The following is a 26,149-nucleotide window of genomic DNA, read 5'->3' on the forward strand; positions in this document are numbered from 1 at the left end:
ATATTTTTTTAAATAGTACCTGACTAGCGGCTTTATCAGTTTTTATACCGAAAAATCTATGACCTGTATCTGGAGACCCGAAAATATATCCAAAAGCTCTCGAGTCACTCATGTCTTGTGCGATGAAGGATATTTTGTGCACCGGATGGTGATATAGTGAATCCTGAAAACAGAAAAACATATAATTTTATTGCTGTTGAAAATAGGTTCATTCGTTGTGCATTTAATTAAATCAATAATGTTTTGAGTATATTCAAATGTTTGTAAACAAGACTGCATTTTAAGAAGGGAATATGGGAGTCTAGGCATTTACATTGGCTAGTTAAAATTATCCTTTACACGGCGCGGCGTGTAAAATTCTGCCTGTCTGAACATCTATATTCAAATCATCCATCTGTTGACTTTTTTGAAAGGTAATGAGCTGTTAAAATGGACTTCTCTTATTCTCTATGTTCCGTTCTCAAATTTTTTTTTCCCTCGCTGATGCAATAAACGTCCATCTTGACAACTCCCCTTAGGGGATGGAATCCAGCCTCGTCTACAAACATTTGGACATACTAAAAAATATTATTGATTAATTGGGTTGTGGTTCTGTGGCTCACGGACCAAAGGTCTGTGGTTCGAATCCCACTCTACCCCAACTTGATTCCATTTTCTAATAGTGAGTTATTTACAACTCGTTGAAAATGGCCCTCAAAATTAAATATTTGGGTAAATCATATATAAAAAATAAATAAAATAAATATATAAAAAAAAAAAAAAATATTATAACAAAATAAAAATAGAATACAATCTAACTAAATCATGTATATTTTTATACCAATAATATATTTAATAAATAAATAACTGATATAAGAAGTATAAAAATTAAAAGGTATTTTAAAGCATTGTCTGGTATGTGAAAAATTCTCACTCACATCAATAAAGGATTCAGTTTTCAAATAGTACAAAAAACTAGAAAGATTTTTAAAGGGGTGAAAAAAAACTACAGGTGATCAGTCAGATGAGGCTCAAAGGGTTGATCGATTTAGACGACGATCAATCAACTAAGGTCCGAAGGGTCGATCAATTGAGATGACGATCAATTAATCGAACTACAAATAACCAAATTATCTAGCATGTCACAGTCGTTCCCTGTTAGAATTATTAACCGTAAGATCTCATGACAGAAGATACTGACCCCAGTTTTCTCGTCCCTCAGGCGCAGGCCGTCGATGGCCACGTGCACCGAGATGCGCTGCTTGTGTTCCCCGGCCGCGCGGATGGCCATCTTCAGGTCGGCCAGCGCCTCCTGGCACATGCGGTCTCCGCGCGCCTCCCCCACCTCCAGGATGCCGATCAGCTTGGCCTTGAAGGCCACACCCTCGCCCAGGAAGCGCGACGGCTCGTTCTTGTCTGGGAGACAGCGGCCGTTACAATGGTAGGGCAAACACAAACAAATACCACCCAACAAACATATATACGTACATATATACAATATGAGGCGCTGAGAGCCAGAGGAACTAAAGTGATATTTAAACAGTTTTTGGCAAAATGGCTTCCATACATTTATGACTTTTGTTTTTTTTATATAAAATGACTAAGACTAAGGTTAACCTTATTCATTAATGATGGAAATAAATTATGTAAACTGATAGCTCATACAAATTTGGTGGTTGTTTCTGGAAATCTTTAGTTTATTAAGTGTCCAGCTTTAATATTGGCACTTGAGTTAGTGTGGCTTAAAACATAGTTTTTTTTTCATCTTATTACATACTTGGATTGATTTGGTGTCAAATTTCGCAAAAGCTCCAATAGCTTTCAGGGCCTTACTTGAAATTTCAATTGGCGTAAAGCATTATTTGATCAATTTGTCATCTTAGTCCTGTCCGCACCTGACGGTGCATAGGGAACTGCATTGGTGTATGTCGATCATCCGTTACATGAAAGTAAGGCAAATAATCAATTAAACGGTTCAGGAGTCCATCCAGGAGCATGCAGTATTGCAGTGTAGAACCACATTTTCAATCAGTATTTCATGTCGACCATCCCAGGAATTGAAACCGGGACCTCAAGGTTGGTAGGTGAATGTGCCACCCGCTGCACTACGAGGCGGACTTATCTCCACTCGATTTTGTTTTTAAGGATTTTTACCTGAATAGCCATCAAGTTGAAAATGCTCGTCCAGGATTCTGGTTCTATTACACACACAGAACCGTATTCGTTATCCGCCCAGGCACAGAGAAAAAATATATAATAGGGACTTAAATAAGTTCTCGCTGTTTCCCGACAGATGGAGTTATCTTAGCCTTTTTACATCGGGCAATACTACAGCCAACTTCATTGTGAAGCTCCACCATTAGGCTTGAAATTACAGTGTATGTTATATTCCGCCGAAGTGTAAAAAACATATTTCTTCGTAGTGTTCAACATGTCGAATGAGGAAGTTCGGTGGTTTTTTTATTTGTTAATAGACAATTAAGCCAAAAATGTTTTTTTTTTGCATCGTATTATCAGCGCTATGATTTTATAAAGTTTTGTATTTTCGCTTTTTCTCAGTCCGTTCTGCCGATTGGTTCGCTGACGGTTGGTAAACCGGATGGTAAACGACGGCTGACGGCTGGTAAATCTTCCACAACTTTCTTATCATTGGTTGATTCATATGAACTAGTGAGGTCGTTCAAAGTTGTTTGTTTTCAATAAAATATTTCAAAATATTTTTTTCGTACATTTTCAAGAAACTTTGCGGTACAATTTAATGTTCTAATTTTTACCGCGCGTAAGAAAACATTTTTTGTAGAATAGAACCAGAAACCTCGACGAGGCTTTTGACTCGATGGCTGGTAAACATCCTAAATAAGGAAATATTGATTCCTCTGGTGGTATTCTAAATCTTCTCCCCCCCCTAGAGAGTGATTAATTTGAAGATTTTTTTTTTGATGCGACAGCACTTTGCTTCATATAATGCCCACATTGATAATTAAACGTCAACGTGTAAAACTGCTTAAAAAACGGAAATAAAACTAATAGGGTTTGGTCAATTCAACATAATTATATGTTTTGGGTAATGCTTAAGGTCGCAATAATGTTCTAAATGAAAATCATCATGTTTAATTTCACGTGTTGATATTGTTTGACGTTTAATCATCAGTGTGGCCATATATGATGCAAAAATTAGTCGCATGCAAAAAATAAATATCCCCAAATTAACCACTCCCTAGGGGGTAGAGAGGATCCATAATTGCACCCCTGGGATGGCACCTGAAGCGTAAAACTGATCACCTTACCTTCATGTAACAGGTGATCTAAAAAGGCTGCATTTGGTTTAGAAACTCACTGCCCTATGCATCATTAGGCGCAGAAAGGAAAAAAAAACAATTTAAAAAAGATTAAGAGATATTGTTTTCTGATTCAAATTTTATATCACGCCATTTTAAATTTCCAGCTATGATTTAATATAGTTGATCATTAAATATTATATAATTTGAGACAGTCAATAACAACTTTGGGACTTCCTATTTTAAATAATTAACATTTTAAAATCAACAAAATTCCGACAAGACGTCTAGGTATTACAAAAGAACAGTTTATGTTCTGAAAATATTTTAAAGACTGAAGAAGATTAGAAATATATGTATTAAAATATGATAACTGTATGAAAAGTAAAAAAAAATCTAAAAAACTACATCTTCTAATAGTATACAAGTGGAATATTTTCTACAGTCATAAATTATTGTTATAATATGTTATATGCATTATTGTGATAAGCATCATTGAACAATTCTGACAAAATAATTACTACAAAATTGTCTAATTATTTAATTAATAATTGTTGTACCTGACAGAGGTCAATAATTAAGTAATTACAGCAATTAATAAAATTACCATATAAATAGAGTGTAAAAAATATTAGCTCATCATGCATTAACCCTTTTAATTCCTGAGGTCGATCAACTCCCCAAATAATATATGCGGAAAAAAAATCTATACACGTGATTTTATGTCGAGTCAGAGCCGTATCGAATGGGATCTAGTGTAGGGTTGCCACATTTCGCTAGGGTCTCGTCGGGACGTTCTGGAATGGGGATATGTAGCAAGAATTTTTTATTTTTTTTAATGGTTTTTCAGAAATATAATAGATATGTTTTTCTTACATTTTATGTGGTGCTTCAATTTGTATTTTTATTTATATACTTTTTCTAGCTTGATATTGATGTAATACTGCAATATTGATTCTACAGTCCCTGGCAGCAGATGACATTTTTACTGGACCAACATCAATTATATTGCTTGTTTTAATGTGGTTTTATGAGTAGGAATGAAAATTAAATACTTGCAATATTTCAAAAATTAAAAAAAAAATGCTTTCACAGAGCCCATTAACTTCTAAATTATCGAGGCAAGATGAGCTTCAATGAATTTCTTTAGATACATCAATTGCTGGAAGCATTTGCAACTATATTTACACATTCATAGTCAGAACGGCCGCAGAAGATTTATGTTGATTAACAGCGTTGTACTGTGTAAGTCTAAATCGGGACATTATAGGTTTCATCGGGACGTCGGGACAGAGGGCTCAATAACGGTGACAGTCTCGATATATCGGGACGGATGGCAACCCTAATCTAGTGCCCTGTCACTTACTGAAAAGGGATGGGAATACACAAGTTTATAAATTAATACGAGCATGATATTCTCTTCTTCCTTGTAAGCAAGTGTCTGATTTTTGTACAAACTAAACTTATAGTAAGCCCAGTCCGGCTCTGAGTTGTCTATTTTTTGTTGCAAATTTGATTATCCCAAGAGTTCAGTAATATTTGGTAGAATTGCTAATCAAACTTTTTTCACCAAAAGTCAATAGTATGAGATAAAAAATAATATTGCATATTTCACATTTATTAAACACAGAGGCACAGTCTTTAGTGACTAGGAATGACCCATACCTGTGACTTGCCCAGACTTGCTAGAAAATCTGTGTTGTTAATATATAAAACTATTACAAATTAGGCTGGGATTAAAAGGGTTCAATAAATGTATACTCATTGTTAATCAAATAATCGATCAAAAGGTTTGTGTGAAATTGGCTACAGAACATAATATACATGTAATAATTTATTTATAAAAATGATAGGATATCGAAAATCATCATAAAATAATTATAATTCGAAGCTGCGAGGAATGTAATATACATCTAAAAACTTGTTGAAAAAATAAATTATTCATATTGATTTTGTGAACCTAAACTGACTGAAACCAGTTTTCAAAAAAAGATTATTTTTTTATGTAATTTTAAATTGAAAGAATAAAATAAGTATTGTGAAAATGTTACTTCTTTTCTACACACTTATACATAATCTTTTGATGTCATGAACATTTAAGTCGATCAAATAAATTATATCAAGCTGTTCCAGTATAGTCAAATTGACCAGGTTGTGTATGGTCAATCAACCAATTTAATCCAGACTATCGCAAATGTTGACAAGTTGACTAAATACAGTCAAATCTAGTAAAATAAAACTTAAATAGAACTTAGATCTTACTGAACTACATAATTAAAAAATAAATATATTTTGTTACTCCTATATCTAAAATAAAATAATTTAAAAATGGCTGTCTCATTTGATATTATAAGTCGTATATTTCCAAAAATTCATAAAGTTAAGAACAATACTGTGGTCACCCACTGAGTTCATTATTATATATGGTAATAATTTATCATACAGTCTGTCAGAGTAGTTTTTAAGAAAAAATAAGGTAATCTGATTGTTAACAGTTTATTAAGAGTTTGTAAATAATGGAAGTATACGCATAATATCAGTTAAAATAATAAACATGTTAAAGAAAGTATACTTATATACAAGTCAAATATATTACATTACTATCGGGTGTTTTTTAAGTGAGAAACAACTTTAAATTGAAATAATAGAAGAAATATTAGTAAGAATGAGTTTGTTTATTTTTTGAAAATAATACCGAACAAACAGTTACGTAGTGCATTCTGTTTTGTGTTACTTTTTGCAACAAATTTGGCGTTATTTCTAAAACAGCGCTTAAATCATAAATATAATGGCTTTTAATGCTTCAAAAGTTTTTGGTTTCCCATAGACCATGGACATAACGTAGCCCCATGGGAAATAATCCAAAGGCGTCAAATCACAGGACCGTAGGCCAATGAGCGGGACCCTTTCTGAAAATAATGTTGTTGCCAAACTTTTGACGCGGTGAATTCATGGTTTCAAGAAGAGCCCCATACATTTGGATAACTGAACAGTGGTTTTGAAGTAAATTTCTACAATTTAAAAGCGTCATTTGAGTGCAACGCTTTCCATTATCAATTTGAGTATCGTTTCAAAGCACAAATGTCATCAAAGAGAGAGTATTACCAATCACAAGTTTTATCACAACAAAAAACACCCGTTATTAAAATAATATTAGCATGAATATTGAAGCAATGATAATGGGAAATGAATGGTCCAAAATTACAATGCAATGAGATGCGTGCAACCCAAAATAATTTCTTCCACCGATATTGCATGCCATAATATTCCAAAACAATGGTTATAAACTTCAAATGAAAAGCATCAAAATAAAAACACATTTACTGACGATAAATGTTTACAAAACATAATGTTACCCGCATTGAAACAAAAAACACAAAAAAGGTCAAATAAATTGAAACAAAATTTTGTTGAAGAGTTATTTCCAAAATTTAAGTGGAAGAACTCACCAAACGGTCGCAAAAGGTGTTGAAAATGGCAGACTTGCATTGTTATATTTTGTTTTCCTATCCTTCCCAGTCTTTTATCTTTTCACATTACATCTTCATATTTTAGTCCCAATTAACCTGGCAAGTGCAGTGAAAATCGTTTTGAGTATGGACACGTTATTTAGAACTTTTCTATTCAGCAATGATACTAAAGTGCACTGGAAAAGTATTATTTTTAAAGCAAAATTTGAGAGAGAATATTATCTACTTAATTCATAATAACAGAACCGAGATGCGGTTTTTTAAAATAGTTTTAAGCGCGAAGGAAAGAAAACGAGTGTATAAATAAATAAATACAATGATGCATGCTAATTCTTAATTATTTGTACCAAAACATAATAAACCTCGTGTCATATTTTCGCTACTTATGCATAAAACTATTTTCTAGAACTTTTATTTTGTAAAATACTACAAACGATGTCATTTAAAAAAAATCCTTTCACGTGCACTCTCATTGAAGCGATATTTTTTTTTTTAATGTAGTACTTAAAAAAAAAATCTCGGGATACTCAAATAACTGTGGTAAAGGTCGGTAAAAATACATTTATTAGGATTTGTGAAAAAAAATACATGAATATAATGTAGGTACTATTTACGTTAGTCAGCAATATGCATAATTGATAAGATGGAATTAAGTTACCAATTAATAACTGTTTCAGTCGATTTTGAATAAAACCTTATAAACAATTATAATATAAGCTAACAGAATATATTATAATGCCTACATAACATTATTATTAAGGTGAGAATCGTGGCACCTCACGAGGGCCCAAAACAGCAAAACACCGTGTTTTGAGAATAGATGTCTCAGAAGAATCTTGGGTGTGCGGTGGTTTGACTTTGTAAGTAATGAAGAATTAAGATAACGGACGCAGCGAACTCCGGTGACAACTGTCATCAAGTGGAGGCGATGCGGTCGGCTAGGCCATATATTGCGGATGCCTCCTCAGAGCCTTAACCACGCTTGCCTACTTCACAAGGCATCAGGGTCTCGAGGTCTTGGGCGTCCGCTGCTGACTGTTAGTTGGCAGTTTGTGTCAGAAATACGCGACGCTAACCTGATTTGGGAGAAAGCACAGGAGCTGGCAGCCGACAGAGATAATTGGAGGCTATTTGTGGATATGGATAGTAATGACGATGAAAATTTTATCAAGATAAAAATTAAATATGAATGCGGAAGGGAGCGACATACTGAATATAACTTACAGTAGACCGATGTAAACCGTCCGTGCTTTTTACTGAACTATTTGTTTTGCTTGTCAAAATCAACGTAATATGACGTGACGATACTTGCTCCCTCCGATGGTCATTCTCTTTCTTTTGGGGACGACTTTTTAGCTTGAATTTGTATGGAGTGTCATCCATATATTTTATATCTCAATGGAAATTATAGCATAATTGGTTGCAGCAATTTCTATATGCAATGGCACATTATGTCTAGTAGTCCTAACAGGTATTTGTAATTAAATCATATTTACAAGTCAGGAGCGTCCAACATTCCATTTAGTATCTTAAAGAGAAACATTAAATCACTCAGTTTCCGTCTTCTGGATAAACTTTCCAAATCAGGAGTATTCATGAAAAAGTCATGGTTTACAAATTAAATATGAATAGACAGCTCGTAATTGATAAAGCGTAAAAATTTCCTCTACATATAACATCAACCCTGATGATGGACGCTGTAATGCGAACCGAAACGTCGGAAAAGAGTGCGAACAACACAAGGTATAATAACCCAGAAAAACTCATTGTGTAATCCAACCGTGCATCTCTAGATAATGTCAACTTTTTAGCTTGAGGATTCAAATATACACAAAATTTAAGATTTCTTTACTCCCGTACCTACCGAAATAAAAATGCGGCGAATAAATTTTTTTCATTACCGGTATTCCTAAGTACGTCTCTATTTATTCTGATTATGTTAGTAGCCGGCATTAGACAGATAGTTCGTTCTTTAGTTTGACGGCTGGCTTGCTTGTTTTGGACCGAATTTTTGGCATTCTTATAAATCGAATTTAAGCTAAGTTTTGAACATATTTCACTAAAATTAAACTAATTTGATTTAATAAACATATATTGTAAGATAACGTCATGTTTCATGAGTTTTATTATCAGTTTGAGACTTCATAAAAAAAAGTTAAATATATACTAAAGCATAAAAGATTAAGAAAAACTATTTTCAAAAAGATCTTTCAGTAAATAGAGAATATTTTTTATATCTACAGAAATCAATTCAAGGATGCTATTCTAAATCTTTTCGCGGGGGTAGAGAAGATTTCTTCTGTGTATAAAGTGAGATTTTTTGCATGCGACTACACTTTGCTTCATATAGGGCCACACTGATGATTAAATGTTAAATTACGTAAAATAAACAGTTTCCCAATTGACATTGAAAAAACGGAAAAAAAAACTAATACGGTTTGGTCAATTCAACCTAATTAAGTGTTTTGAGTAATGCTTAAGTTGGCTATATTCTAAATGAAAATCAACAGGTTCGTTCTCACGTGTTCGTATTTATTTGACGTAATTTGAGGTTTAATCATCAGTGTAGCCATACATGAAGCAAAGTGAAATCGCATGCAAAAAATAAAAATCCCCACATTATATATAATGTCAAAAGATTTTTAAAGATTATTTAAGCTTTCATATCGATCCAAAAAACGTATTATTTATAAAGTATTATTGTAACATTATTTTTATTTTTCATTATTACCTAGCTCAACACTAGCCACTTTATGTTTATGTTAAATTATTCTCAGTTTTACTTGGTTATATTTATATTTAGAACATAAGATTTTCTCACTTTAATTGTTATCTTTTATTTGTCATCTTAGATATGTTGTTTCTTTTTTACTTTTTTGCAGTTTTTTTCATATTTTTTAATATTTTACTTTCACAAATTTGTTTAGTTTGAATTATTCAGTTGAATTACATAGTTATATTTCATATTATATATTACATAATGAATTGTTCACTGCTGTGATTATTTCTGTAAAAAAATATTGTAAAAGGTTCTTTGAACCGTTGATATATAAATAAATAAATAATACTGTATACAGTGCCCTATGAACCAAATCCACATAAAGGAATTATGACGATGATGACAGCTTAGCTAATATTTGTGGTATGCGTTTACACGTGACCATTTTCCGGGTAGAACGGAACATTGATTTCCGATAAAGGTAAAAGTTTTGATGAAATTTTAAAACAAACTGTACTTTTGCGAAGTCAACTGTAAAGAAATTGTGTTACAGTGGAACCTCTCATAACAAGCCCCTCTCACGAGTTATTCGCATAACGAGGAAAACAGACTGTGAAAAAAATGCTCGAGCGATATTTCGCATGAGTGACATCACTTGTGAGCCGGGACTTCCGCGCCAGTGGGTCAGTCTCTGGTTAGCACTCAATCCGCTATCACGATAGTGCCGCATGTGATCACATTTTTTTCTAAACTTGTGTTCAGACATTATTTGTATTTTTTTGTGCAAAGTTTAATAACCCTTGCAAAAATGTCCCCGAAGAAAAGGCCACAAGAAGACAGCCATAAGATAATAAAAGTAACCGTAGAAATTAAACGTAAAATCATACAATCGGTCCACATCGACAACGGAGGAGAATTTGTTAGTGGAGGAGGAAACAGCGGAGAAACAATATTCTGGCGCAAAAAGAGAATGCTGAAAGCATGGGACACCGTTGCATCTTACATTGAGAAGCATCAATCACCCAAATAAAGAGATGGCTATGTGTTCTACAAATTTATTCAATGATAATGCTGTCACATTTTTACCAAATTTTAAAGCGTAGGCAAAAACAAATGTCTCTGGACAACTTTTTAGTAAAAAAAAAATTATTTGCCATAAATTCATTTTAAATAATAAGCTGTTCACTTCGATTTGTTTATTATTTTTTGCCAATAGAAATTCCAGGTTGTTACGCTCTTTAACAATTTATAAGTATGTAATTTTATTGAAATAAACGTTAAAAAAAAAGTGGGGTATTTTTTTCGGCATGAAACGCATCATTATCATATTTTACATTGATTTATATGGGAAAAATTGTTTTGAAAAAAACGAGTAAAATTCTGGAACGAATTATTCCCGTTATGAGAAGTTCCACTGTACTTCTTTCATATACTAACGCACACGTTACACATATAATAATTTGTGTAATATGCAAATACATATGTTAAGAGGAAAAGCGGTCTGACTTTTCTTCATACAAACATATTCCCGGATTATGACACCATAACAGTGATTTTTTAGATATTCACCATTGGCGGCGTGTCTCTATCGAAGCTTTCTTGATAAATCATTTCTTCTGGGAGCTAGGACCATCCAAAAACCCAATGAAAGCGCCCAGTTTTATCTGCCGACCTCGGACGTACAGTATACAAATATAATAAATCATTTTTAAAAACGGAAAAGGTACCGATACAGAAAACTTTATTTTGATGGTCTTTCTAAAAAAAAAACAACCAAATCGGTTCAGTTTTGAGGTGCGGAAAACGAGACAGCGAAACGTCGATTTTAGTTAGGCATAATCAGTCCGACGTGCAGTTGTCTTTTTGCACAGTATCGGAGAGGCATTTGCGAGAGAGTAACAGAAAACAATGTTCAAATACCTATTCATCAAAATTGTCGGGCACCGCGTATCCTCTTAATATTTTAGTTAAAATCGCAACGTTGATTGGTTTACTTCATTTGGTGACCATAGCAACGTCTTTTTGTTTCAGAAAAATATGGCGACCCTCTAAAGCTATTAGAAATATATTGGGAACAGGAAATTGCAATTTTTCGCTCACTTAAAAAGCGTTTTATTGAAAAAAACATTTTTTAATTTAATTTGATTACATTTTTATCACTTTCCTACTCAATATTTTTCCCGTTTTCCATAGGTACAGATATTTTCATATTTACATACATAATATTTTATTATGTTATTTTCAATAATAAAATGCATACATCGAATTATTTTGTTTTATTATTCCTATGCTCAGAATAAAAAAAATATAAAAAAAACAATATATAAAGGGTTTCGAAGATACAGGAAAGTGCAAATTATTATTTCAAAACACAGATGTCTTTTTTACAGTACGCTGCCCTACTTCTTGTATGTTCAATAAACCATTTTGCAAATTTTACAACAGACATTATTTTTCATTTTAAAGACAAATAAGTAAAATCAGTAAGTGGAGATTGGCACTCAAAAAATGCTGAAAATATTATTTAATAACGGAAAAAATAATGATTCTTTAGCTACACGGACGCGTAATAAGATAATGAACATATTGGCATTAATAACTCAATTTTGCTCAAAATGGTCTATACAAGAACTAGGGCAGCGAGTAAGTAATTTCAACTTAGAGCCAATAAAACGGGATTAAATTTCTATAAGGGCCTCATAAACTTGGCTTATAGTGCCACTTAAGTATGTGGTATAATTCGGATGGGAATATCAGTTTTCCCATCTGAATTATACCACTATACTTGGGCGTAACTTTACGCCGAGTTTATAAGTAAGCCCCTATGTGTAATTAATACATAAAAAACTGCACGCTGTCTGTAGAATTGATTCGTTTTTAGTACAATATTCAATGAAATTTAAACATTCTTAAACCCAATTTGTTTGCGTTTTTATACTAACCCTTTTTTGGCAATGTATCCTATAGGATACGTCATATGATCTAATTTTTTCTCGTAAACTGAAACACGAGTACAACAGCAATCAGTTTAAACCGCTTTACAATATTTTTCATTCCTAACTGCATTATCACATTATGTCAAAGGGGATTGGCCTACTACTCGGCTAAAGGGTACAATCTACTTCCATTATCCATAAGGACAATTAGTAAGTACTCACAGTATAAAATTGCTATTGAGAAATGGATAGTGGAGGTGGGTTGCGCATGGATCGATGAGTGGATCAAACCAACTAGGTAAAATGTGTGTACTGTTTACCAAATAGGTAAAATGTTTTTTTATGATTATTTTTAAATTATATTGTTTACGTTTTTTTAAAATTATTATTATGTTAACTTTGTTAAATAACTGATTTAAGGCATGTTTTACATTTTGTAAAATGTTTTCCTCGGCACGGGACATTATTGAGTGAGGGAAAATTATTCTGTATAAAAAAATAATAATACAAACAATGCAAAAGCATAAATAATAAAATTTGATTAAAACAAAAAAAAGTTTGTTTGGGATGGCGGAGCCTTCACAACCATCAAATGTGTAAAAAAATATTTTTTCGTTCTGCCAAAGAAGGGTTAAACGCATTTTTACCTCAAATCTATTTTTTGTCGCTTTATATCATAGGCTCTCATATCATAGGCTCTCATATCATAGGGGTTGATTCATATGAATCATTCAAAGTAGTAGTTTTATTATTTTTTTCGTATGTTTTTAAGAAACTTTGCCGTACAATTTAATGCTCTAATTTTTACCCGCGCAAGAAAACATTTTTGTATCCAATTTCCCGTAGGGCTGAAGTTCCTCATTTTCATACAAATATACACACTTTCATATATAAATATCGATATTAGTTTATACCGTCTCAGTATATACCGAGGAAGATAGCTATTCATAATCCGGTTAAACATTAACTTTTCTAATCATGCTGAAAGTACCATGGAATAAACTCTCTTAAAAATCGAAGAATAATGTTGGACCAGTTATTTTTATTCAAATTAATAAATAATAAAATTGATTCTCCTAACCTACTAGAAAGACTTCCATTCCGTGTGCCATCTAGACTGACAAGACAAAATCTTTTGTTTTACACTGAAAACGCGTCAACAAACTATTTTAAACAATCTACAATACCTAGAATATGCGTCCAATATAACAATATATTTACCGAGGCTGATATTTTTTGTGACAATGTATGTAAATTTAGGTCAAAAATTATAGAAATTTTGAGAGAAGCAGACATTTAACATTATTATTATATAAATATTTTTTCATTTCGTTTCTTTTACATTTATTATATTGAACATAATTTAAATTATTGTATTAAGTGTAAACAATTTTTTTGGTGTGTGCATGAGTTTCTTACTCTAATATACAAAGAAATTGGCAATATACGTGTACATACTGTTTGTTTACCTAATAAAATAAATAAATAAATAATCGCGGCCCTGGTATGAGCAAATTATAATTTCAACAAAAATTTAAAAAATATTTTTTATTTTTATTTTTACACCATGGTTAGAGCGTCCCCATTCTCATTCGAAAGCCAGTCTACTTCAATATCTACAGCAGCGCCGTCATCTGCAATCTGCACACCTAACTGTGCATAATATATTGGATGTTAACATAAGATGTGTTCGTTTTTTTTCAAAGGAAGAGAACGAGAGGAAACGACAAAAAAAATTACGAATTACAACAAATTAGTCAAAAACGTATTCTTCTTTATTATTTCACGACAAATTCGTCAATAATTCATAGCATCTTCAATGTACTCTGCGCAAATATCGCGAGCAGCTTTGCCAGCTTTATTCTCTCGATTGCACGCGAACAGCGAGATGTGTCGATAATGCTTACTTCCGCCTACTTTACATTCCATCTTGAAGGCTTGTAATAAAATAAAAGCACACATAAAACGTAAACGCAAATACAACATCTTGTAGAGCAGAAAATTTGCTTTCTTTAGTGTTTTGTTTTACTTCTGGTGCTTATTTTTAAATTTAGAAAAAACAGACACAATACTTAAATATAAAAAAAAACAACATAACAAAACTATAAAACGTGAGCCAACCGTAATCGATGTTTCGATACTAGTAGATAAAATATCGAAATTGATCGTTCTAGAAGTAAAGTTGAAGAATAAGTACGTGACACCGATTCGCGAGTTTCGTTTCATGAAAACTCAAACGAATAAACTAATTGAACTATTGTAGTGTTTTTTTTTATTTTTAAATAGCGTTCCGCTACTTATTAGTACCGAATAAGCTTGTATCCAGTAATAAAAACTATTTTCTGAACAAAAGAAACTTTTGGAAATGTGATTTTTAATTACTTTTATATTCTAGTACTATCAATGAGAAAATTTAGTACAAAAAAATATCAAAAGAATATTAAACACAGCCAAATTTAATTTTTATGTATTGTATTATCACCGCTAAGATTTTTTGTAATTTGAAAATCCCCACCGTAATATCGTAATTGACCGCCCACGATGTCAAGATGAGAGTTTCTGACATTTAACAACTGGATCCCGTACTGTTATAAAAACAAATTATTTGTACTCGCTAAACGTCAAAACACGCTAAACGTCGAAAACATGGCTACTCCGGAAACCGGAAATCTGTTGCCGGTTGCCATAACAACGATATAATTGATTGGTTATTGTAACCACGAGGTCACATAAACCTGTGACGTTTCAAAGTAGTTAATTTTTATCAAAACCATTTTGATTATTTTTTCATACATTTTCGAGAAACTTCGCCGCACAATTAAATGCTCTAATTTTCACCACGACAAAAAAAAAAGATTTCCCGCAGCACTGAAATTCCTCACTTGTGTTTGAAACATTATAAAAGTCAAATTATTGTCAATTTTTCAAAAAAAGCAAAACAAAATAATGTCGAAATCTCGATATGCACACGCCTACCATGTTCCGATTTCGAGGCCCTACTGAGGACAAGCCTTGGAATACAATAATGTTTATTGCTTACAGATTATAAACGTCACTCGTTTATTTTTATAGTTTTTCAAATGAGAGGAGTGTTATTTTTTTTCTCAGAAAAACATTTTTTATTGTAGATAAACGCGACCTATTTCTTTGGATTATAAGTATGTAAACGAGCAGGCAAAACGGGGTGAATCTTTTTTTGTCAGTCAAAACTTTTGAAAGAAATTGCTAGAAAGCCAAATGCAAAGTCTAAAATTTGTAGTGTAAAATGGACATGATATACTATATTATGAAAGAAAGATTAAAAACATAAAAAATATCGTAAAAAAGTGAAGAATACATTTTATACAACATTTTGTATAATAGTGTTTTCAATGCAGCAGCAAGGCTTATATCGGGAGTAAAAAAATATTCTTACATCTCACATCTTCGAGATTTGCACTGGTTAAAAAGCCCAGAGATAATAAAATACAAGCTTTGCTAGACAGTATACAAATCCCTTCATGAAATGGCTCCAAAATACCTATCGGACCTTTGTATTAGGGAAAATACATGTCAAAGAAAATCTACTCTTAGGTCAGCATTTGATTCAGAAAGAGGAAAACTTGTCGAAATCCGGCGCTCCCCAAACACTAGATTTGGAGATCGTGCTTTTGCCGCTGCCGGCCCCTCTGCCTGGAACAAATTGCCTCCAAACTTACGAATCATCGACAGTCATAGTCAGTTCAGATCCCAACTGAAATTCCACTTCTTTAGACTATCATATCCTCAATTTTAAATCTGGAAATATAATATATCACTTTAGTGTAGTTAGAATGTAAGTTGCAATTGTATACAATTGTAAAGCGCCCTTGAGGTGATTTTTTACAAAAATGACGCTATATAAATCAGTCAAATATTATTATTATTAATTATAGTCGTTCCTATGATTCGGGATCGATCCAGCGGAGAGTGGTCACATTAAGATAAGCTTTAGATAATAAAAAAATACGTGATAGAAGAAAACTAACTACAGTTTTGAAATCAGCATGCCTATTTTACTTTAAAACAGTTGAAAAATCGGACTCAACGGAAATTTTGTTAAAATTTTTTCCCTAGAATTATTATCATCGGAGTGATTGTCACCGTCTAAATCTGGATAAGTCATGCAAATATAAAAAATCTGACGATGTAAATGGCTTTACGCTGTGAATAAATCAACAAATGAATAAGTTTGTTGAAGTTGATAAATCGAATAATGTTTGCATATCCTGTGAACGGGAAGATATCTTTTTATAGTGCGTTGAATAGTATTAAAATTGTTGCGGACTCTTATGCACGAATATAAATAAAACGATGCTATTCATCAGTCTCTATTTACCCCACTTTGCTATCGCGGAAACATCTAAAAATAAAACAAAAGATAACACGTTTATTCTGCATATTACATATATTTAAAACAGCAAAATCACCCCGTTTCTGAGAAAAAATTTGATTGTCAACAAGAGGGCAAATCTCAATCATTGAGTCCTAGCGATATGAAATTTGACAAGATTTTAGCCCTGTAAAACCATATTTTTGTGGCTCAACATGTAGATACTAGGGAATTTATTCGAAAACAAAAACAAACAAACCATTGCGCCGTTTCCCCGTAGGGGTAGGCAGAGGATAGAACGCCATATTTTGGGATGAAGATGGATTGGCATAGGTTGTCTCGAAGGCTTGTGTTGATCGTGTTTACGAATATATCGTATACCATTATTTTATTGCCCTTTCTTATTTTAATTCAGTTTCTTGTACATACGTTTCTTCATATAACTGTTGTAATTGTCTACGGCCGTATATACGAGTATATTGTACTTTATTTACTTTTTTTCTTTCTCATGTATCTCTATAATAATGTATAAACTTATATGTATATGTATGTATGTGTATGTATGTATAGGTACATGCATGTATGTATATGTGTATGTATGTATGCATAAGGGTGTGTATGTATGTGTGTATGTTTTCATATGTAAATTTATTAAATATTTTTCTATGTACCCATATACCTATGTTGGAACGTTTCCTTATTTTTACTTATTATTGTATCTTTTAGTTTTTCTTATGTTATCTTCAATTTTAACTAAATTTACATACTTATGTTTCACTGCTGCACTTGAATGTAATTTCTAATATATGTAAAAGCCCGTAGGGCGTGTAAATTAATAAATAAATTATAAATAAAATAATTTCATTTCATCTCATTTCATATTTTTTTTCTTCATTTTTTTGCACCACAACAGGCCAGGAGGCCCAATTACAGTGGTGAATTACATTACAGAACAACCAGGCTTGAGAAAAATCACATTTTTAATATTTGTGTTCTCACCGGGAATCGAACCCGGAACCTTCCGTGCGTGAGTCAAGCGTCTTGACCACTACACCACGGAGGCCGCCTTATATATCTTAATATATCTCTCTATCTTTGCATACAGACCTCGCTTCCTCTACATTCATACATCTTCTCACGCACGCACGCTGATTATTTTTTGGGTTCGGCCATGCGAGTCTTTCTCCGTCTTCCTCAATTTCTGCATTCATCAACATTCGCATTCACATCGTAAATCTTTTTAGCCGTTCTTTCGCTGTCCATTCGCTCTACATGTCCAAATTAATGCAGAATTCCTTTCTTGATTTTGTCAATAGTGCTTATCGCCTTCTGTAATGCACGGATCTCGACATTTCGTCGGGATCGTAGAACAACGACGCATGTGTTTTTTTTCAACTTTACGCGAAAGCGGTTTTTTTTACACTTTATGTCACAACTTGATAAGGACAAAAGTGTACCATTTGAAACTTGGGTTAGTTTTTTTAAAATTTTTTTTTTTAAAAAGAAATATTTGCGCTCTTATGATTTACCCAAATATTTCATTTTGAGGGCCATTTTCAACGAGTTGTAAATAACTCACTATTAGAAAATGGAATCGAGTTGGGGTAGAGTGGGATTCGAACCACGGATCTTCGGTCCGTAAGTCCGAGACACTAGCCACAGGACCACAACCCGATTTAGTTGTATATGTATATATTTTTTAAACCTGAAAAAAAGCCTTTATTTAACTTTTTCTTAACAATTCCGTAAACGCAACAATTATTTATACAAATCAGTCAAAATTTATAATAAGCTTTCCAAAAAAATTCATGAAATCAATTGTATAAAAAAAAATAAGAGTGTTTCTAATAAATAAATGTTTGTATCGTATAAATGAATATTTGGAAGATGTAATTGAATAAATTTAAATGTACCTATTAAATGTAAAAAACGTAAGCATTAGACACCATAACTTTAGTCTCTTTTTTTGGAGTGTTACAGTGATAACATTTACTAGATGTATAAAAGTAGATCTGTATAGAATTTTTAAAAAACATTTACTTTTTATGAAATTTATTAATAAAAAAATAAAATAAAACTAATACAATGATTTCACTATTTGTATTGTCTTATCTTTATATTTTTTTCTTTATTACTTAATTTTTTTAAATTAAAAATTTTTGAATTTTTATTTTATTTTCGGTCAGTCTGTAAGAAATCGCTAGTGGAAATAAGTCCGCCATTTACCGTGTATACCTTTGTTTGATTTAAGAAGAAAATGTATTTATCATATTGTATACTAGTATATATATGTATTATGGTTAATAAAGATGTTTTAATATCGAATATAAAAGCTAGTCAATATCGCATTTTTCGCACATCCGTCGTTGTTCTAAGATCCCGACGATTTGTGCACCGCACCGCACTTATCGTACATAGTTTTATCACACATTCACCTGAGAGATCGCACAGCATTCGACAGCATTCAGCTTACTTACAGTCTTGTGTTTACAATTTCATTCTTCGCTTTATGCATAAGCGTTGGCACCAGGACTCCATTGTGAACGGCTAATTTCGCCTGCTGCGACAAACATTCATTTGGCTAAGTAGATTTTAGTGCACCGCTCACTAACTTAACTTCTGTACTATCTGTATCTTAAGCTAGGGTTTCCTAGGACAGCGGTGCCCGTATTTTAACAGCCGTAGTGAACAGTGATGCGGTGGAAAGCCGTCGTAACGGTAACTAGAGAATGGTTTCCTATAAAAACGGTGTTGATAACACCGTTAAAAAATAAAACCACTCTCTAGTCACCGCTACGACGGCTGCCTACCGCATCACCGTTCACTACGGCCGTTAAGATACGGGCACCACTGTCCTAGGAAACCCTAGCTTTACCGAGGTATGTTCTACCTACTTGTCATAGCGACATCATATGATCGAAACAAGCAAACAATGAATGACCGCACACAATTAGTCCGCGTTCCTTGCGTCATTAACATTTATATTTCAAATAGGCTTCTGTAAAAAAAGGTGCTCACTTCAAAGCGATTATAATCTCCAATAAATCCTAATTCAAGCAAAAAATGCTCGCTTGAACATGCATTTTGCATGACTTTTGGAAATCACCTAGACGGTACGCTTAACGATCGTGTGTATGTATCTACCGGTCGACTACAAAGCCGGCTCCTATAACGTCTCGATACATACAACCGGAAAGATAGTAAAACAGATGGAAAAAATATTTTTAAAAAAATATTTTTTTGAGTGGTAACTTTCTGACGCATATAATATGTGTCTGACGCCTAGACACTCTTATTACACTCTTATTTGTTAATAGGAGAGAACCTAGCGACATTATTTTCACATCTAGGCGTTCGTTTTATTAAAGTGACAGTTATGTCGGAATTTAATTCGACTTCAAAACTTACTGATTTATCTCTCATATTTTTAATAGGCTTTTAAGAAAAAAAAATACCAACCTCAAAACGATTTAAAAAATATATAAATCATAATTAAAGGAAAAATTGCTCGGTGGAACAAAATTTTATGCGTAGATAAACGTATCGAGGGGTTATAGATCCGTCGGTATAAAACGATGTACTTACATCAAAACTTATCGGTACTATACCTTTGTAGTCGGTTGGGAGACTTTTATGTTCAACTATGACGTCATACTGAAGCTATTTTATTTTAGAGCATAGATATGTGTACCGTGACGTACGCTTCCCCTTGATTCATATCGATGTACCTATCCAAAACTTTAAGGTGGGGGGTCGGTAGTATATCTTTATAATCGCTAGAGGGAATTTATCTTCAACTAAACCGTCAAGGTGAACGTATGACGTCTTTATCTTCCCATCATAATCGAGGCCCTAGTATCGGTTGAAAGTGTTAAACGTCAAAGCAACTGGATTCACAAATCGAAAAACGATGTAGAAAATTTCGAGACTTTCCGAGTCACCCTAAGTGTTTACGCTAAAGAGTTTTGGGGATTCAAGCGCATAAATAGAAGCCAAACAAGTTTGATAATTCAATACGGCCATGGAACATGAGATGCATCGATAAATAAAAGGTCGGAGACAATACGCTTCTTCATTAAGTGATGAAATTGTCAATAGTCTGCGGACTGTCTAACAGTATTTCGGGGATAGTGGATAGAGAATTCGGAAAAGTATTGATTCTTTGAACGCGCGTAGCGTTATAGTCGAATTCGAAAGGTCAGAGGTTCAGAATCAGCCTTCGCGCCAAGGTTTACTTACGATTGGATCATCTCAGTATCATGTTGTTGGAAAATCAAAACAAAAAATATATATCTATGAAATCCCAAAACAAATCACGTAGGAGCGTAATGAGGAAGTTTAGGGTAATTTCACGGTAACTCACTTTACATTTAACTCCAAAACAATTTATCTAGATAATGTAAAAAACATTTATTATGTATATCACTGTACATTGAACATCGATAAAGGAAATATTATCAGTAAAGCTATGATACAATTCAGGCGAACAAATATTTTTAAATAATTATATTGATAGATTGAGCTTTTCTACCGACATTTCTTGCTGGAACTGTATTTTAACTATAACTAGCGACCCGTCAGACGTTGTCCTGCCTGAACGATGGCTTCCCTGCTATTAGCTTGGAAAAAGACTTTTCATTGATAAGTAGGTACCTAACTACTTGTTCGTGATTAAATTCTAAAACTTGAAATTGATAATATTAAAATATTTCATTAAAGTAGGTACCTAGGTACTTGTTTATGGTTGAATTCCAAAACATAAAATAAATGTTTTTTCAAATATGGCATTCTTTTTGCAAACGTCAAACTCAGGTCGTCTCACCAACAAAGGGGTGTACTTATGTAGGAATAAGATTTTTTTAAATGTATTGAATTTAATATTATTTAAGTGTTACCAAAAATCCAATAAAAAGAAACAAATGGGTAGAAATTATAAGGAATTTATGGAAAGAATCTGATTGAGAACCACAAAAAAACAGATGCTGTTTTTAAACATTTAAAAACAACCTTTTTTTATACACAAAAAAACAACATCTTTCCATTTTTTTGCAAATGCATTCTCCTCGAATGCAACCCTGATAGATCGATAAATTAAACATTTATGCTCCTAACTTCTTTTTTACATATTCGATTGAAAATTTTAATATCTACGAACACGCACGGTGCAAAGATCTATGTTTCTCTGAAAACCGCACGTAAATCGGTAAAGCCGTTTAGGAAGAGTACGGTGACATCACACGTACAGAGGAATTATATATATAAAGATAATAAAAATACGTATTTAGTTTTATTCCACTTTTATTTATAAATTTTTACCATTGACCGGGTTTCGTCGTGACCGACATCGTTTGACTGGTGGGAGACTAAAAAAAAAATTGTGTTATATACAAGTGCAAGCAGGGGTTGTAAATCATGATTTTATATAATTAGGGAAATAAAAGAGTTTAAATTAAAACTATTTAAGTATAAAGTAATAACAATTGTATGAATTTAAGTTTTGTTTGAATGTATGTAATAAAAACCGGTGAAAATTGTATTATTTTATGAAGTTTTATAATGAAAATGTATTTGAATTACATGTATTAAAATATTTTTATTATTATAAATAATTATTTTGCTATGGCAACGCACGTTACATTGTGTTACATGAAGTTCTATGCACACAATGCTAAAACACTTTTCTTATCAAACATGTAAGAAATTTAAAAAAATACCGAAACTTTAAGGGATTCTTGTTTATTTCAATAACGATAAACAAATTTCGCTATCGATACAGAAAAAGAATGAAGAAACATTCAAACAAAAGTAGTAAGTAAGTATATTCCAAGGAAATACTATTAGAAATAAGCTATATAACTTTTACAAGTATGGATATATCGGTAAGCAATATAAAAACAATGTTTTCAAAACTCTAGTCCATAAATGGATTACTAAAAGGACTAGGCAGGTAGCCGAGGAATATGTTTCGTATATCAGAATATAATTTTAATTTCATGAAAGTCCTTTCTCATTTTATTCATGTAGGTATTTTTTTAAATCTTTTTTTGTATATTTTTTAATTTTACACCCATAATATTTTGATGACTTTTGTGACTTGACAATTAAAGTGAAAGTATGTACTATTATGAATAAAATAAATACTACACTGACACTCCGGAACATGCCTGTGGGCCAGTGGAGTGGCTACACCCATAAATAAAAATGATGTTATTGAATGTACCTATTCCATAAATATTTATTTTGTAAACTATGTGTTTGTAATATATATTGGATTAAATAAATAAATAAGATTAAAAAATAAGAGAAAAAAAAAACATTTAAAATGTAAGTTTAAAAAACAGGTGTGTGGCAGATAAGTTAGCTTGTATTCGGGTTGGCTTAAAAGTGTTTTTTTTTGTGGGTTTTCCAAAAAAAATATTTTTTGAACGAAAATCATTGTGGGCTGGAATGGAAATTTACCCAGAGCAAGGGGAATAATATGCAGCAAAAGTAGCTCTAGAGAGCTACTTTTCATCCTCCGATTTAAATTGGGTTTGGGACGCATTGGTCACATATGCTAATGAAGATTCATCGTAGTTAGATGATATTCCAATAGTTAACTTGATAACATATTGATTTCTGCTTTATCATTTCAAATTTTCCTTGGGATATATAATAATTACCCAATTAAATTGGATTTTTAACGTCTATTTTCCTTAAGTAATATTCATAGAAAATAAATATCTTTTTAGATGCATATCGGATATTTTGATATGTTTATATAAAAAATACCATATTTTCGAACTAAATAAATTATAATAAAATTTTCTAGTTTCTTTAAATTTTCAGCCAGTATATTTTACGACTACAGTATGCCGAGAAACTACTGTTTCCTTAGATCTTTTTATTGAAATCAAATCAACCAAATTTGACATAAAATCTTGCAATTTTAATGAGTTATGGGCCCGTATTGCAATAGGAAGGTTACATTTACTTCAATTTTCACAATATTTTAAGCTTGTCCAAATGTTTGCAGACAAAATACTGGATTTAACCTCCTAGGGAGTCATTAAGATTAACAAATTACAACAGAGATGGAGAACATTTCAGAAAAGGGAATATGAAAGTCTAGGCATTTACAGGGCTTATGACCTGTCGTGGTCTGGTTTAAGTGGGCACTTTACACACGGAATGTTCAAACACAGGCAAAATGGTGAATGTTACACAGTGTGTTCAGTACAAATGTTCTCCATCTCTGCTGTAATTTGTTAAATTTTATATAAAAAATTTATAAAAAATAAAATATGTTTGCATCATTTTCTCCAATCATGTTCAATTAAAGGTTACCGAAGAAGATACTTTAAATTTTCATACAAATATACACATTTTCGTACGTAAATTTTGATTTTACTTTACTAGACAGTCGAAGATAACTCTGTTAACTTCCCATTGTAATCGGGACCACGGTTTTGAAATATAGCACTATTGCAATAGATTCGTTTCTTGTTGAATTTCTTATGTGTCGTGTATTCGTGTATGTGTGTATGTCGTGTACGTGTGTATGTCAGCAACTTAAATATACAGTATTTTGAGTTTAACAAAATTTTTGTATAAGAATATGGAAGCTTAGGCATTTAGATGGAAGAATAAAAGAAATACGGATGTTTTTTAAAATGATTTTTTAAAGAAATAACCCGGTAAGCCTCTATTTTACAGGTTTTATTTACATATAGCAGATAGAAAAGAAGGGATGTGAAAGGGAGTTATGAATAATACACCACAACATCAAGACCAGTTACTAAGGACCGTTTTTTAAAAACTCAATATTCGCTAGAAACATAATTTTTCAGGAGAGAGTTTTTTGTGATCAGTGTCAATTCGCGAGAATAATCTTTGTTTAAAAAATTACACCTTACAACTGGGCCTGAAGGTAGTCGAATTTATATTTTATACAAAGTTTATAATTTTCTTTTATATTTAATTAGCATCCAATACAAATTTTTGAAATTAAATTAAGGATACGATAATATATTGTGTTTTGAAAAAAAAAAGATAAGACTTTGTATTTTTTAAGCCGGTCTTTAGCGTGATTTGGTGAGATTTTTTCAGGTAATCGATGTGTCTCGATACCATCTTTATTTCATTTTTTTAAACCCAAATCACCATGTGGAGGGAATATCGTGTTTTGGAAAAATAATCCTCAATTGCGGAAAAAATCAATGTTGGATATTTTCATGCAACTGGCGCGAATCGAACTCGCCAGTTTCATAGTTGGCCGTTTAACCAAATGCCTCACGGCGTTGAATGGTGAATGTTACACAGTTTGTAAAGTGACCGCTTAAACTAGCCGATGACAGGTCATAAGCCCTGTAAATTTTATTTGGATGATACAAACAGATGTACAGGTTAAATGATTATGAATAGAAACTATACAATATATTTGTATAAAAATAGTAGAGCCCACTATCCAATATCATGTATTGACTTAATTGTACTAAAATAAAGCGACGATGGTTTAAACTATATAAAAAATAAAATGATAAGTACTTGATGTTATTTAGATTAATTAAAATAAAAGAAATAGAGACAAAACCAAGAGACAGTGGGAAGGAACAAGAAGGAAATTGATGAGAAGTGATGGAGGATGAATGAATGAAAGTAGGAGTGGAAAATTGTATTTGATTTGATGGCGAGAAATAAAGAGCATAGAAAAGACAAAAAAATGTATATTCTCTGTTATTCTGAATCAAGCCTATTAGTTCTCTTCTGTGCCTATTATAGGAATGTAAAATATATCAAGACTATTAAAATTCTTGTTAATTTTTTCACATATACGAGGGATGGTAGAATGTTTCCGGTGCATAGTTTTAATGTTAGGAACATAGAGAATATCAGACAGTCTAGTTGGTCTGGAGGGGACACAGTACGCAAGTAAATTAATTAGTTCTGGGGAACCACTTTTATTATTTACATTTTTGCCCAGACTTCCTTATTCCCTTCTCTAAAATGTTTTCTACTTCGTTGTAATATATTGATCTTAATCAAGGGAATGAAATCTAGCCCTTGTCTTTAAAAAATTAGACGAATTAAAAATATTATTGATTAAACCGAAAATACTGACCCAAGAAGTATAAAAATCGAAAAAATATTTTTAGGTAATTCTTAGTATGTGGTTGAAATAATTCAGTCACATGAATCATATTCGCATCAATATTAAAGCAAGGTTTCAGCTCTCAAAGTTCACAAAAATCAACAGACGGAAGAATTGAAAAAAAATTGAGTGTTTAAACATGTTACACATTGTGTAAAATGGCTACTTTAACCAGCCAATGGCAGATCACAAGCCCTGTAAATGCCTAGACTTCTGTATTACCTTTTCTTTAATGTTCTCCATTCTGACGTAATATGTTGAAATCTAGGACAAATTGATTAAAAAA

At 32.2% G+C, this 26,149-nt stretch overlaps 1 protein-coding gene across 7 annotated transcripts in view; it reads right to left on the reverse strand.

Annotated features, from left to right (window-relative positions):
* Positions 1-26,149, reverse strand: part of Dab (DAB adaptor protein) — a 70,454-nt gene that overhangs the window by 19,001 nt on the left and 25,304 nt on the right. For 4 of the 7 annotated variants that reach the window (XM_088228773.1, XM_088228775.1, XM_088228770.1 and 1 more), the window contains 2 exons: positions 1,181-1,395; positions 20-163 (listed from right to left, as the gene is read on the reverse strand). In XM_088228773.1, coding sequence (XP_088084899.1) covers positions 20-163; positions 1,181-1,395 — 359 coding nt within the window. Of the gene's footprint in view, positions 1-19; positions 164-1,180; positions 1,396-1,756; positions 5,374-6,706; positions 6,904-26,149 lie in introns of those variants that run through there. The other 3 variants (XM_088228772.1, XM_088228771.1, XM_088228774.1) reach the window with 3 other exon arrangements.

This window comes from Micrasema longulum, unplaced genomic scaffold, assembly GCF_059751315.1.
Source record: "Micrasema longulum isolate JH-2025_06_02 unplaced genomic scaffold, ASM5975131v1 h1tg000607l, whole genome shotgun sequence".
NCBI classification, from domain to species: domain Eukaryota; kingdom Metazoa; phylum Arthropoda; class Insecta; order Trichoptera; family Brachycentridae; genus Micrasema; species Micrasema longulum.